At 32.6% G+C, this 16,438-nt stretch overlaps 3 protein-coding genes across 3 annotated transcripts; 1 reads left to right on the plus strand and 2 right to left on the minus strand.

Moving 5' to 3' along the window:
• The first annotated feature begins 1,128 nt into the window (after positions 1-1,128).
• On the plus strand, positions 1,129-5,866 carry LOC25500411 (FBD-associated F-box protein At4g10400). Its single transcript, XM_013588819.3, has 4 exons — positions 1,129-1,261; positions 1,503-2,797; positions 2,888-3,076; positions 5,423-5,866. Exons 2-4 carry the CDS (start codon positions 1,520-1,522, stop codon positions 5,615-5,617), a joined length of 1,662 nt encoding a protein of 553 aa, XP_013444273.1. The 5' UTR covers positions 1,129-1,261; positions 1,503-1,519; the 3' UTR covers positions 5,618-5,866.
• Positions 5,867-8,442: 2,576 nt separating this feature from the next.
• LOC25500412 (dof zinc finger protein DOF1.7) lies at positions 8,443-10,275 on the minus strand. Its single transcript, XM_039829501.1, has one exon. It carries the CDS (start codon positions 9,748-9,750, stop codon positions 9,094-9,096), a length of 657 nt encoding a protein of 218 aa, XP_039685435.1. The 5' UTR covers positions 9,751-10,275; the 3' UTR covers positions 8,443-9,093.
• A 1,428-nt stretch (positions 10,276-11,703) lies between these two features.
• On the minus strand, positions 11,704-12,204 carry LOC112417289 (uncharacterized). Its single transcript, XM_024772819.1, has one exon. The coding sequence runs from the start codon at positions 12,202-12,204 to the stop codon at positions 11,704-11,706; it is 501 nt and encodes a 166-aa protein (XP_024628587.1).
• Positions 12,205-16,438: the final 4,234 nt, after the last annotated feature.

The raw sequence follows: 16,438 nt of genomic DNA on the forward strand, positions 1-16,438 counted from the left end.
GACTTCACCGAAAAATGTCTATCATCCTCCAACTTCCAACACCAAAAATCATCCTCAAAAGTCATGTTGTAACCTTCCAATTCATCCAATAACTCCCTAAGAAGGTTTTCTTCCCAAACAAATAAAATTATCATTGTTATTAATGTTTGAAAAATAAACTGTATTTTAATGATATTTGGTAACAAATTAAATTAAGCTTGAGATATACACATTTGTTTGTGGATCAAAATCAAAATCTTATAGCAAAGTCTATTAATACTCTGATGATGCACTAATAATACATTTGAAAACAAATGTGGGATATTAAAAACTTTTTTTTTTGAGATATATGGATTATTCTTTGGCGTCCTTCAAAATGCAAGGATAAAAAAGATATTTAATCGTTAAATTACTTGTAAATGTAAGTTTCAAGTTTCGACTAGACAAGGGATCTTCTTCCTAGGGATGCATGGTGATATAGGAAAATTAGAGACTAAAAATGTTGGCTGAATATACGTCTTAATGTTATGCGTATTTGACGACAATCATATCCCAATTTAAAACCGTAAGGTTCTGTATGGAGTTGCCCACATAAATTGACATCAGAGAAAATCGAACTTGAGACTTTGAGATGAGCAAACTTCAAGATCTTAAACCAACTATTAGACCAACCCCAAATGAGTTCGTGTCATATATTGTTATCCTTTCAAAAGAATGACAATACATAAATTCCAAAAATGATTAACAACATACATTTTTGTGATTAATGAAACAGTGAAATTGATTAATAATACAACTCTATTTTTTTTTACAAAACAAAATAAATAATTATATATTGCTTATCATATAAATACATTAAACAATACTCAAATGTCCTAATTTGTGTCCAAATTATATGTTTCAATTACATTTTTCTAATTAATTAGTATTGTATTTTATCTCCATCACAACACACTTCAAAAATCACTCATACATTTATTTGCAAATTAAATGGACTATAAATCCTTAAAAAAAATTAACATTTAAAAACTAAAATCAAAAATGTTTTTTTTCTCGAGAGATAAAATGACAATAGTAAGAATTTCTTTTTTAAAAAATGACAAAAATGTTTTTTCATCCTTAAAAAATATTTTTGGTCAAAAACATTTCTTTGACCAAAAAGACAAAACAAACAAGGAATTTGGTATCGAAACTTCACCAAACACCACCGCTACACCAATGGTAGAATGAGTGAAGGAAGTTATCATCTCTGCGATTCCCGCGATCCTTCATCAACAACCAGGCAACTCTCTCTCTCTCTCTCTCTCTCTCTCTCTCTCTCTCTCTCTCTCTCTCTCTCTAAATCTTCTTCAATGATTGCATCTTTCTTGTTTAATCATCTGTTTTGTGATATGATGCGGTGTAACATAACCTGTTAGGTTAAATTTGTGGTGTAAATGAATACCTCATCGCTGAAAATTTCTAAGCGATTCTCTGTTGATTGAAAATTTGTGATGTGATCCTTTTTTATCATATGCTTGCAGGTAAAAAAAAAAAAAAAATGGAGCACGAGGAGGAGGAGGACCGATTATCGAATCTACCGAAAATCATTCTTCATAACATTCTGTCAAGGCTGCCAAAGAAAGATGGTGCTAGGACAAGTGTTTTGTCCAAAGCTTGGGAAGAGACATGGTATACTTTTCCTATTTTGTATTTTTCTGATGGTTTGTTCGTAGGGACATTTCCCCAACCATGGGAAGGTTTTTTAAGGAAGAGAAAGAATTTCATTGATTACGTGAAAAGAACCTTGTTGAGGTTCTATGATAATGGATTGGCTATCAAACAATTTAAGCTTAGCGTCAACAATTTTGAGCTTCATTACATGTCAAAAGATGTTGATCATTGGTTGAAGTTAGCAAGTGAATGTGGTGTTGAATTACTAGAGCTTTGTTTGCCTGATGGTCCCGACCAGGATGAAGAAGGTCGCGGTGAATGCTATGTCTTACCGAATGGTGTAATTGAAGTCAAATCGCTTACTGAGTTGGTGTTGATGGGGGGAATTAGAGTTGATACTGCGTTCATGAATCATTCAATTAAATTTTTCTCGTTAAAAGTATTGTCATTGTGGGCTGTCCTTTCGAGAGATGAACATGCAATTGAGCATCTCATTTCTTGTTGTCCTTTGATTGAACATATAACTTTGAAGTGTTGTTCTGTATTGATCCCTAATGTCGCAACAAATTTTCTACTTGAATCTGACACCTCTGGGGTCATGAAGTCTTTGAATATGCATGGTCTACTTAAGTTGAAGACAGTTGATGTTCAAGGAATACAGGAGGTTTATATTGATGCCCCGTGTCTTGAGAAATTTTGTTATTGTCCTGGTGATTTTGACGCACCGTTTAAGATTGATTTTGATAGGTGCCAAAATTTGAAATATTTAGACTTGTTGTCTTTGAAGAGTAGTATTATCACAGACAAATGGTTTCTTGAACTGTTTTCAAAATTTCCTTTCCTTGAGAGTTTGAAGTTGAACAATTGTAGGATGTTCGAGAGGATTAATATTTCAAGTGTTCAACTTAAGGTGTTGGAGTTATCTAATTGTTCTAACTTGAAGGAGGTCAACATTGACGCTCCAAATCTATTATCGTGTGTATTTTATGGTGGTGGTGGTTCAGAGCCTATTATATCTTTTCTTAGAAGTTCTAGTCAACTAGAAGTCGATTTGCAAATCCCCATTGATTATCTGGATCTTTGTAACTTGAGGGAATCTCTTCAAAACATCAAACCTCAAAATGTTTTGTCATCTCTATCTCTATTCATCTTTCAGCCAACTGAGGTGAGTATGAATTAGCTACTTTAATTCGTCCATTCAATCTACATAATATTTATTTATTGTATTTGTGTGTACTTACTTTGGATTATGTAGGATGCACTGAACCCATTGGTCTTTCAAGTTTCATCCCCGCCACCAAGCATCAAACACTTGCACCTTCGCTCTGTTCCAAAAAATGAAATTTTGTTTTCGTCTGTTGTAAATATCATACTTTCAAGCTGCTGCCCCGCAACTATATCCTTGAGCTTTAATCCTTTTTTTTGCACCAAAGCATTCATAGAGGTATGTCATTCTCTCCCATGTTCTTTTAATTTCAAGTTGTGCTTTCAGCCGTGAAACCCTTACATATTATATTGTGATTGTACTACATGACAGAAGGTAAAAAAAAATTGCTTGGCTTGCCATTTTTTTCTTATGTGGCAAACACATTGCATTTATGTTTGAAATGTGTTAGGATCCTCTGAGTAAGAAAGAATTCCTAAAAATTGGACAAATTGAGTAAACAAAAGAATGATTCTAGAATAAAGATTGATCAACATAATTGAAAGAAAAAAAAAGATTTCTTTGAATATCTTCCTAGTACTTTCAAGGCTACCCTAAAGATTGAGAAGATAATTTAGCACACAAGGCTACCCTAAAGGAGAACTCTCGCTAGATGATTCTCTATTCACAACATATCAACCGCCATAATTCTCTCCAATGAAAAAGTACCCTGCTATTTAGAGGCTAAACTCTATTGAACTAACAAGTAACAAACTTCTCCAACAACTCCTAACTACTACAATTATTGAGTCAGACTCTGTAAAGCACTCAAATGGGTAATTGAAAAGAATGACTGCCAATGGGGCAACCTGCGTTTATACAGTAAGAAACTGCATAATATGTTGCTGGTAATAAAGGCTGTGTCCGTTATTCATGTATTCAGAAGCAAACTCTAATAAAGGTTCGAGAATGGAAGGTAGATGGGTTAGATGATGTAGATAAATAAATGTAGGCGACCCCACTTAGTGGGATAAGACTTGGTTGTTGTTATTGTTGTTGAAGGGTTGATTGTACTGACACAAAACATATGCTTGGGCACAATGTTGTTTTCCAGAAAATAGGGATGGATGGACTTCTCTTCAGGTGTTTAGTGTCACTGAAAATTGCCTCCCTCTGTGCAGAATTGTGAAGTAGTAGTAATGATGTCCTGCGTGACAAGAAGATGGAGCTTTTGACGCATGGATTATATAGTTGAAGGAACCATTGACTATGAAAACTGGGTGTATTGATTATTGTTTTGCAAGTCTGGACCTAAGCTTGTTTTGAGATTGAGATGACAATGGCTCTAGTCTTGTGTAGGTCTGTCTTGGTGCAAGTGATCAATTTGCTTCTGCAGAGTTCAATTGCTATGTTGACAGTCTCCTATAGTATCCCCTAGTTGTATTTCCTGGTTTGGCTTCATAATTACTACAACTAGAGTCATGTTAGAGGGACATGTGTGTTTTGTTGTATTGAATGGGGCTGGTGGAGAACTTCAGGTTGAAAAAGGTAGTGTTGTGGGGGAATTTATCAGCTATTGTCTCAGTAATTGCAGGGCATCAAATTTTGATCCATATGTTTTCTTGGTTATTGTGGTTTGGGAGTTCTATAGGGGATTGAAGCATTAGGGTGTTGTTTTTAACCTGTTTCAAACAGCTTGGAGGCTAATTCCTTTGTGGGTGACCTTGATAATGAAGGACCTTGCATTAAGGGAAGAAGGATCTATACTCAAGATAGCTTGGAAGCCAACTCCTTCAGTAAACTCGGCATCCCAGAATACCAAGCAATATTTTCCTTGCTCTGTTTCAAAGACATCAACAGAGGAGTACGCAAAGAGGAGCACAGCGTAGACAACAACAGAACATATGTCTGTTGTATTTTTCATATTAGTCGAAACATAGGTTCTTCCACAATTCTGTTGAATATTTGGCCTCTTGAAATTTGTCAATCTAAGAGTTTTTTAGAATACAATATCATTTGTGGTCTCTCTCTACCACCATAGGTTCTTCCACAATTCTGACGAAGGCATAGGGTTGACTGAAATCTTCTGAGACCAAGATCTGGTCTCTCCACCACCATACTTTGACCCGTTTTGAACAAGGGTGACAGCGTTCCTCGTTTTGCCAACAATTTGGCCACTGCTTCTTTCTTCTTCTAAGATCGTTCCTTGTGTCCCCTTAGCTTCACTGATTTTGTTGCCATTTCTCCCTTTTCTTACACCACTTCTATTTGGATGCGGTTACTCACATAATTGCCGTCCATGCTTATACTACCCTCTGATTCTAGATCGTACTTTTCTTCTAGCGCCATCTTTCCTTCCTTCAACAATTCTGTTCAATTTTGAGTTATATATCTTCAGCAAGAGCATTCATTCTGATATGTCATTGTCTCCCATATTTATATAATTTCAGAACATGCTTCCTACATATGGTGATTGTCCTATCCTATTTCATTGAAAAAGAAAAAACTATATTGCCATGTTTTCGTTTTATGTCAGACACATCCATTTATGCTTAAAAGATGTTCACTTTTTATCAATATATAGAATATAATTGTTGTGTGGAGCTTCTAACTCTGTCTCTATCTATTAATTATCTAAAACTGCAGTTTCTATATGAGACGCTAATGGAAAGAAAGGAGGATGGCTGTTTTTGCGGTTCCGGTGATACTAGGTGTTGGTGGCATGGCTTGAAGGATGTAAAAGTCACGAGCTCTATGAAGATTGATGAGAATGTTGATTTCAAGACCATGTTAGAATTGTTGGGATTTGGAGAAGAAATTAGCTTTACCTTAGAAGTTTAAGGTTGTTTTCATCAACTGATAGACATGTTTACTTCCAAGTTTGATGTTACCTTTTAGTATTGCATTCTAAGTCCACATCTTCCCTATTCTGCTGCATATAATGACAGACCACTTTGTTTTGCTATACACTATGAAAAATTCTGAACAGTATCATAGAGTTCGTACCCTCATTTTGCTCTATTTCCCATCGATGACAATTACAGCATGTTCTGGCCTGGCAAAGGATGTGAGGTACACAATCTTCTGCAATCTTCATTGATTATAAGGTTACATTAGGAAGATAGTAGATGAGTTACTTTAACAAAAATTGACATATCATAACTGAATAAATGGAAAATTTTGACATATCATAACTGAATAAATGGAAAATTTTGAGTATACTGAACAAGGACATAGAGTCTACAATAAGTTTATTTAAGGCTAAATTTATTTGAGGTTTGAGTGTATGCTTGGATTCCATGTGAGTTTGACAAAATTACAGTGATCTACCGTGATTTTATGAGCTACATTTTGAAGCTTTCACATGATCCACTAAATTGGTCCCTAAATTTTAAAAAGTGTCACTTTGGTCTTTTAACTTCACCCTTTTAACCTATATTGGTCAAATACATGTAAACGCAGCTTCTAAAAGATGATGTAACAAGTAATACAGTACAACCAAGATAAGATTTCATGTAATTAAATGATTCGAGATTTTAAATTAATTTATTAGTTAAGCTAAATGACCAAAAATATTCAGGGCCTAAATTGGAAGTTTTATTCTAAATGTTCTCGTGAGCTTAGCTCTCGACAATGCATAAAATATGCATGGTCTAGGGTTCAAACTTCGGACACCACAAAAAAAAATGACCAAAGATATTCAAGGCGTCTATATATAGCGAATAAAAAGAAAAATATGTGAGCCTAAACTCTAAACTTAAGGCGTAGCTTTTTTTTATGGTGGCCGGGTTTGAACCCCGTACCTTACATATATTATGTATTGTCCATCAGTTGAGCTAAGCTCACGAGGAACAAGGCGTAGCTTTATGGTAGTAATTAATGCTGACAACTATAAACCGTTGAAAGCTTATAATTTTATTTTTCTTTTGAGAGAAACTTATAAATTATTGTATGGTAACTTTTTCATTACTCCTTGAATTATCGTATAAATTATCATTGGTAAACCGTTTGGTCAAAAATTGAAACTTTTATACACTGAATAAAATTTTACATTGTCAGTAAATTACGATCATATTTAACTTTATTTTAGAAACGTTTATAAATAAAGTCAAATATTATTAATGATCTCACTATGATTGTGGTGTAATTTTTTTACAACAACTATGTATAGAAATTTAGGCATACAACATTGACAAGTGAGTCAATTAAGAGTACTAAAATTAAACAGACATTAAGTAGCTCCAAGTCAAAATGGGGTCGAAAAAATGGATGGATAAGACAACTAGGGCATGCTAAAAGCAACCCAAACCTAATTCATCTTCAAGTTAATTGATGTGAAGACCATTTGATTAGTGGAAGCAAGCAAGCAAAGCCATCCCTTCTTTCCTGCTCATTTATGGCCATATAGTCAAAGAATCAAAGCTTGTATGTCTATTATCTTCTCAAAATAGCAAAGTTTGAATGAAATTCATTACGATATTTCTCATTCATCCCTTCCATTCAACGTTGGGCAGAAGTCAACAACACCTTTGAGTTTACATCTAATGTCCATCCATTTGATTCCTAAAACACGTTTTCCTTTGTGGTGAGGGATGACTCAAAAGACAATTTGCTTGAGTTTTCTACTCACGTTGACACTAATATTTGACCAATTAATGAACACTTAAACTAAATGAATTCAAATAAAATAGACGGGAAAAATGCAATATTATTATATAGTTACATCTCGTAGGAAATATCTAATTCTCGCATAGAATAAAGATAGAGTATAAAATAACTTTATAAATAGTGACATCATTTACCTTACAAGTTAGATTTGTAATTATGAGTTTTTTAATAGTGAATTGTAGGTGTACGGACTCGTTAATGTGTTTGCGATTGGGTTCAAGCCCTGTTATCAAAAAATTCGACTATGACGCTTTTCAGCTCGTACACCCTTTTTAGTTTGCAATTTAGTTCCGAACGCATACGCGGGTCTACTAGATTGTACGATGTACGGTTGTGTACTCTAGATTAGGATTGTTGGCTTTTATACTTTTTAAGGTTATTATATATCACCTTATGGGTTGATATTTTTTTTGTTACACTGGGTTAAGTTTTATATATCCTCAGTTCTGCATCCCATGCACAAATCTTGGTAAATCTGTGTTATATCAACCCCACACATGTGGAGGGTCGTAAATGAAATGGTAACTTGGAGGACAACCTTGCAACCCATCTTAAACACATCATGGCATGTGGAGACCACTTGAGAACTCATCACACATAATAAAAAACAAGACACTTCTCCATCCAAAACCTACCCAATTAATTCAAGTAGAACTAGAATCTGGTAGTGGGAGCACATTACGGTAGAATTTGGTTGTTCTTTTCCAGATCTTGGTAATTCACTTACGTAAAATGGTTCATAATGGAACATGTAATAAAATGGATCATAATGGATCAAGGATTATTAATTTGTAAGGAAAAAAAGTTTATTAATCATCTTATTAGAGAAAATATATATTCAATGTACAACTCCTAAAACTCGCCCTCTAGTTTGGCGTCTTTTGCCATCTATTATCTACTCGAATTTGAAACTTTGCTTAAAGGATTTACATTCAATTCGAAATTGGAATGAAACATGTTTGCCGAAATCCATTTGATTAAAGCTAACCAACAAAGAATGGAAAAGGAAATATAAAGCCATAAATTGAATCTCAAAGGAGTTGATTAGTACATATTGATCAGTCAAATAACAATCACCAAGATGGAAACTTGGTAAAAGAAACAAACAAGGTATCAGTTGTCATGCCCTCCATTGACAAGGTACATACAAATAAGTCTCAACTATAAGTCACACTCTCAACTTTCCAATATATCATCCCTTCCATTCTCAAACACACCAATTCTCATGCAAGCTTCCAAATATCCATGGATGTTTCGTTTCAAATGCTAGGCAAAAACACACCAATTTACATGAACATCCTAATCATCAATGTAGCATTCAAATCACACCCTCCCCAAAAGAAAAATCATCTTTTTTTCATTACCACCATGGTAAACAACACCATTCACAAGCATGCAGATATAAATCATATAATAAATATATAAAAGAAGAAAAGAAAAAAAAACATTTACCTAGAGGATACTTCTTTAGTGACCTTGTCAATGTATGATCCTCCATGGCATACAAATCCATAAACTTGTACAAATTAGATAACTCTTTACAAAACCATAGTATAAATATTATGAGTATAAATATTAAGCAAATCATTGCATAATTAAGAAACTAAATTAAGCCATAAAAAAGGCTCAATTTTTTTTTCAAATCTCTTCTACTGATAAGTTGAGCTAGGGGTGTATATAGCAAGATCAGACCAACCATGATTATCATTCCAACAGTTTGAACCACCATTTTGCAAACCAAGAAAGATCTCTGATTCACCATTTCTACCACCCTGGTTTTGACCCAAATCCGTATTCACAACCGGGTCACAGTTCAAATTCTCACCAAATTCACCCATTTCCACCATTTTTAAACCCGACCCATTTGAATTCAGACCTTCAAAAAGGTTTCCAAATCGCTCAGTTGATGCAAGAAGTGAACTAAAACTCCCTCCACTGAAATTTCTCTCAGCCGGGTCAACATGAATCTGGGTCGGGTCAGTTTCTGAAACTGAAGCCGAAACTTTTGCTGCTGAAGAACTGGTTGTTGATGCTGATGGAGAAGAAGAAGATGGTGTTGTTGAACGTTTGGAATTTGATGAACGTTTTGTGACTTTTCTTGTTCCACCACCAACTGGTATGTTCCTCAAAGCACCACCTTTTGTCCAATATCTTTTACAGTTTTTGCAAAAATGGCGTGGTTGTGAGAGATTGTAGTTGTTGTAGTAGCAGAATTTTGTGTTGTTTGATTCACAACGTGGACATTTGAGTTGTTCTTGTTCTGGAAAATTTGGTTTCATGGGTTGAAATGTTGTTTGGTCTTGCATCTTTATGTCACTAAAAGGTAACAACTTGAAAAGGAAATTAGGGTTTTGAAGTTTTGTTTGATATTTCAATAAAGTTCAAAGCTTTGAGCTTAGTAAGATCCAAAATGAACTTTTGGTGAAAATGGGTTGTTATTTATGTTGGGTTTAGAAGATGTGACAAAAAAAAAAAAAAAAAAAAAAAAAAAAAAAAAACAAGTGAAGAGAAAAAGTAAAAAGAAGACAAAATGTTGGGTTATGTTTTTTTCTTTGAAAGAGGTTTTGGTCTTATAGCTCAATAGGAAAAAAGAAAAATAAGATGAAAATTTCAGAATCAAGAAGAAATTTCTGACCAAGTCTTGCAAGCTCTAAGGATAAGTGCAAATTTAAGAGATGGGGAGAGAAGTATGAAATATGATATTTTGAAGAGGAGGAAGATGGGTTAAGTATAACCACAAGATGAGTCTTCAAAAAGAATCACAATACTGCACTTTCTCTCTGATCTCACTATTCAGTATTCACACCAGAAGGATTTGACTGGTTTCTGTGGAACAAGTTTTGTTTTCTTCGATTTTTATTGGACAAAATAATATCACACAAGTGCATGGTCCCACTCCCATACTCTCATTATACAATTAAATTCATTTAAAATAGTCTATTTTTATAAAAAAAAATTGATAATTTAAACAGTTATAAAAAAGTTAAATTCATAGTTTTTTTATTTTTGTTTTTTCTGATGACATACTTTAATATTTTTGTATATATTAATATGAAAATGACACTAAAAAGTTATAAAAACTATATTAAATTAAATGACACTACAACTTATTTTTGTTTAATTTGTGCTTGAGTTTATTTAGCGATGGTTCAAAAAATGAAAAATATTAAATTTTGTTAAATATTAGACCATCCCCAATGGTTTTTACCATTCAACACCACTTTTTTAATTCCCAACACTCCACATCATTTTCTCTCTCTTATTCAACACTCATTCAACTTTTACCCTCTCCAATGATTTTTCATTCAACACTCTACCCCACCACTTTTTATTTCTTATTCTTATTTAATTTTTATTTTTATAATTACATAAAATTATCGATTATAATTAAATTAAAATAATACAATTAACTATTTATTTTTTAGTATTTTTGGAAGAAAAAAAATTGTAAAATAATTTATTTTTATTTTCTTAATTTAAAATGCAAGTACAACAAACTAAGCACGCGGCACACAAATAACTTAAAATGCAATACAACAAACTAAGCATAAAACACACAAGTAATTTATTTAGTACGATACAAATCATCTTCAATCACGATACATTCCAAACTTTGTCCGTATGTGTTTCACTAGATCTGCTTGTAATTCGTAATGAACATCTGGATCACGCAACTCGGATCTAGCACGCACATGATTTGCAAAAGCTGGTAACACCTCGGTCGAGTATGGTTGCGATGTACTTGATCCACTTCCTGCAGGTTGCTCAAAATCGGTCCAACGTTGAGCATATGTATCTCGTTCATCCTCAACAATTATATTATGTAATATGATGCATGACCTCATGATGATACCCAAATCGGCTATGTCCCACAAGCGAGCTGGTTCACGGATGATTTTAAATCGAGCTTGAAGCACTCCAAAAGCACGTTCGATGTCTTTCCGACATCCCTCTTGATGTTTTGCAAATAACTTATCGGGTTCACTTTGAGGAAGTCTAATTGATTTGACGAAAGTTGGATACGAAGGGTAGATACCATCAGCTGGATAGTATGTCATATTATAGGGACGTTGATTCACAAAGTAATTCACCATCGGAGCCTTTCCCTGTTCCACATCATCAAACACTGATGACCGGTCTAGAACGTTTATATCGTTCAACATTCCCGGACATCCAAAAAAGGCATGCCAGATCCATAGATCATGAGACGCAACTGCTTCCAGAATAACTGTGGTGGTTCCCTTATCCCCCCTGGTAAATTAACGTGGTTGATCATGAAGAGCGTGCCATTCTTCATTCAAAGTAAATTGAATATTCTTTCCACATGCAAATAATTCCTGCGCTTTTGTCAAAACATCATTTTCCGACCAACCGCTTACTTGCATACGCTTAGCGCTTTCATAAGCCCCAATCCATTTATTTATTATTTTGCTCGTATAATTAAAACGGTTTCGGCAGGCAACTAGATCGCGGGGAGAATCGAATGAGCAATACTCATTACAATACTCAGCAATTTTACCCCAATATGTTTCTCCTCTCTGGTTTCTCCCGACAACACTGCTTGTTCCATATTTAATCCATGCACTAATTAGAACCAAATTTTGTTGAGTGTTCCATGCTGGTTCCTTACTTCTCTTGTTCTTAGGAGTTGAATCTTCTAGAGTGACTTCATCAGCAACTGCCATGCCACCAGGAGTTATTTGTGTTGAAAATTCAGGATATTGAGTTGCACCAACACTGGGAAAATTTTCATTCCCCATTGGCATATAACCATTAAACGGGGGTGTTTGAGATGGATATCTCATCATAGATCCATAATATGGATGAAAGTTTGGAACAGAGGATGACTGGTTGAAATTTGGTGGAAAACCAAAATTAGGTACGTTTTGATGTATGTTTTGAGGACGTTGGTTATAAAATTGATTTGGATTTGGATAATTGTTGGGATTTTCGTAGTTATATGGGTAATTAAAATTTTTTTGGGTGTTGAGATGGTTATTATTGGGATCGATTTCACAAAAAATAAGATTAAAACTTCACTTAATTTGCTAATAGAAAGATAATAATAAGATGAAGATAGTGAAAAACTTGGTTTTTTTTTCTGTGTCCAAATCAAATGATCCAAGTCTCTATTTATATGGGAAAAAAAATCATGAATTTTGGTTTTTTTAAAAAAAAAATTAATTTACAACGAAATAATTGAGGTCAAATTATTAAAATGATAAGAATCCGGACAACCAATTAAAACGCGCCACGTGTCATTATCTATCCAAAAAGCAATTCTCTCTCCGACCCTCTGACTGCTCACGCGCCTTGTCGGCGTGTGTGATGCACGCGCCCGTTTTAGGTCAATTTCCATGCGCCGCGTGGCAATCCTGGCAGTGTTAATTGGTGTTGAATGTATTCACCTTCTCTCTCTTCTATTCCCTCATTCAACGCATATTAAACACATCATTGGAGGCAAAATTGGTGTTGAATGGCACATTAAATAGACCATTAGAGATGGTCTTATATCAATGATCATGTTGTTAAATGTGATCTTAGTATCAAGAGGCATACTTGCTTGGGCACAAGCCTAAATAAATATTTTTGGGCACACAAAACCAAAAGAAAAATAAATGGGAAGAAAATTGAATAATGTCAATTGATTTAACTAAATACTTTTTCATAAAAAAAATTATTTTTATTGAGGGTGCTTAAACAATATTTATTTGTGATTATGTCTATGAAAGATTTTTCCTACTATCAAACAGGGCAAACACGGCAAACTCCACCATGCCAATAGAACTAGAACCCATCTTTGATTGCATTTTATCATCAACCCGTTGATTATGAGGAGAAAATGATATTTTTTTGAATCAGCAAAATTTTATTAAAAATCAGATCCCTGCATAAGACGAACAGAGACCGATGTTACAGAAAGTACAAACTAAGGCGCCGTATATAGGCGAAACACCCGAAAACAAACTCTAACAAAGACACCCCTACGATCAACACTCTTTAGAAGAAAAGGATATGAAAATATGTTATTTAATCTATTGATAAATAAAGACTAACTATCTTTGATGACACGGGCATTGTATAATATGTAAAGTTGAAATTCGAATTTAGACATTCCATTTATTCATCTTACAAATTTTTTTTATTTTTTTTGTTAAGCAATATAATTGTTAGAAATTTATCTTTTTTTAAAATGAAAAGGCGGAATATTGGAGGTTCAAACCCCAGTCAAACATATATTATTAGGGAACTTCTACGGTACACCTCACAAATTGAGATGTACCGATATTCCTATTTCATAAATTTATAAATTAACGATTATTTTATAAAATAAGTTGTTATTTGTCGATATCTATATTTTAGAAAACATCATCCCATGAGAAAAAACATCATTTCATTATTTATAAGAATTATATTAAATTATTAACATTTTCTCATAAAAAATAATCAATATTCTTCATTATGAGCAATAAAAATTCAAAAAAAGTATATTATATTTCATGGACGCTTTTGGTAAATAAAATTTGATTATTATAATTGTCAATGATAGAAAATAATGATTTTTTCTTAAAAAACAACTAATTTAATTATTAATTTAATGTTTTTGTGTACCGATACACTCAAAATATTGAGTGTACCATAAAATTTGCCATATTATTATTATGTAATGTCTATACTATTTTAATTAAATTTACGAAGACACAAATATGAATTTATAATCACTAAATTATTTAGAAGAAAAAAAGAGAGGCTAATATATAATTATTTTACTAACAAAAATGTTCATTCATTTTTTGTTATCTAATCGTGACTCTTAAGCGAGCGTACGTGCAAAATTATATCATGTTTCAATAAAATAAAGGTATGGAAGTTTTCTATTCCCCCAATTTATTTTAAATTTCCGTGAGTTTAACTCAGTTGATAGAAATATTACATATTATATACACGGGTCGGAATTCGAATCTCACACACCTCACTTCTCCACAATTAAATTGTGTGAGCTCTATCTACAACGCTACTTGACAAAAAAAAAAAAAGTATGGAAGTAGTACGTATAATAAGAACAAAACTTTATATTGCAATAAAAAAATCAACACTTTTCTTCTTAAACAATGTATAATAATATTTTTTTAACAAAAAGTTAGTTTGTGATTATTCTAGGAATGTCTCTGTCAAATTAATCTTCTCAATTAATCCACCAACCACAAAGGACAACTATAGTAATATAATTTAACAAAAAATACTATAATAATTTAATAATCTTATGATCCAACATCATTATAATTGATAATAATGTTTTCTTTTTCAAAAGGAAAAATAAATATATAACACTACTAATAATAATTAGGTGGAATTATTAATTTTATACAATGATTTATTTCTTTATTTTTTTTACATTTGATCATTCATTCATGTTTTGATACTGATTTCTAACTTCAAATTTATAGTTTTTCATTTGAACTCTTGATCTTAAATATGTAAACATAGATGGGGCACTAAAATGATATAAAAAAAGTGAAGATCAATTTTTTTTAGAAATCAAATTGTTATTTGAAATTAAGTTTGAATACACTTTCAATACATATATTTAAATTTAAAAAAGATTGTGGACCCTTATTTGAAAAGAAAAAAAAAGTTTTTGATCTTATATTAAACTTTGATCCTTTGTCTCATTTTTGAGTAAGTTTTTATGAGGGATTAAATAAGTGTTATGACGATCAAAATAAATAATTACATCATCAAAAATAATATGAAGGATTAGAATTGTCTATTATTGTCATTGTAAATTTAACTCTACACCTAAAGACATCACATGGTATGTGCATGAGTCAGGGTTCGAACCTTGAATAACTCAATTGTTTATCAAAATATATAAAATAAGGGAAAACGTAAATAGTGTTATTAGGGCATTAGTTAAAAGGATAAATTTAGAAATGTTGTATTGAAAAACTGTGAAAAGCGATAGATCTGACTTTTTAAAAGTTAAAAAATTGTTAAATTCAACGCAAACTTACCATTTTTTTTGTTTTCTTAATTAGTGCCCTTAGACCATCTCTAATGGGAGGGTCTTAACCATTTATTAGGTACCAGATACCTGTTAGGTACCCCGTTTGGAAAAATCTTTTTCAGGGTCTTATAAGACCCGAAGTCTTACCTAAGACCCCCACTTTTAAGCGGGACCCTCACTCTTTTAATACTCCCTCCGTCCTAAACTATAAGCAAAAAAAACTCATTTTCTTTGTACCAAATTATAAGCAAAAAAGACCAACTTTTATCATATTTAATTATGTTTTTTCAAAACATCATCTTTCCCAAGGAGAAATTAAATGCAATTTGCATTCATTATGCTTTCTCTTTCATTTTCTCTATAACTAATAACCAATAAAAATTGTTTTTACATCTTTCTATGAAACTTATTTCAAGGATAACACAAGAAACTACGCTGCAACTACTATGTTATAGTTTTCTTAATAAGTGTGATTTTTTTTTTTTGCTTATAATATGGGACGGAGGAAGTATTAAAATATTGAAATGCAAGGATATAAAGTTATTGATAATTAATCAGTGAGTCTCATTTAATAAATTTTTGTGAGACGCCGGGTTGGAGGGATTATGTTCTTATTAGGTACTACTATTATTAAAAAAAGGAAAATATTAATCAGTGCCCCGAGGCACTAGTTAAGATCTTTATATGGTAATTTATCATAAAAATATGTGTAATCAATACATCGGAAATCGAAATATTTGACTTTTTTATAAAATCATTTATTTTTTGAATCCTTAAAGAGTGTCCCAGGACACTCGTTAACAAGATCTATTAAAAAATTATAAATAAGTTATGTGTATATATGAGATCAATTTAATAACCTAAAAATTGGTGCTCGATTGTGGATACTCTTAAGAACATCGAATAAAAGTTTGAAGTGAAATGTTAACTAGTGCTACCGGAGCCATGGTTAAGGGCTTTAAATGAATAACTTTTATGAAAGTTTG

Source organism: Medicago truncatula, chromosome 8, assembly GCF_003473485.1.
Source record: "Medicago truncatula cultivar Jemalong A17 chromosome 8, MtrunA17r5.0-ANR, whole genome shotgun sequence".
Classification (NCBI taxonomy): domain Eukaryota; kingdom Viridiplantae; phylum Streptophyta; class Magnoliopsida; order Fabales; family Fabaceae; genus Medicago; species Medicago truncatula.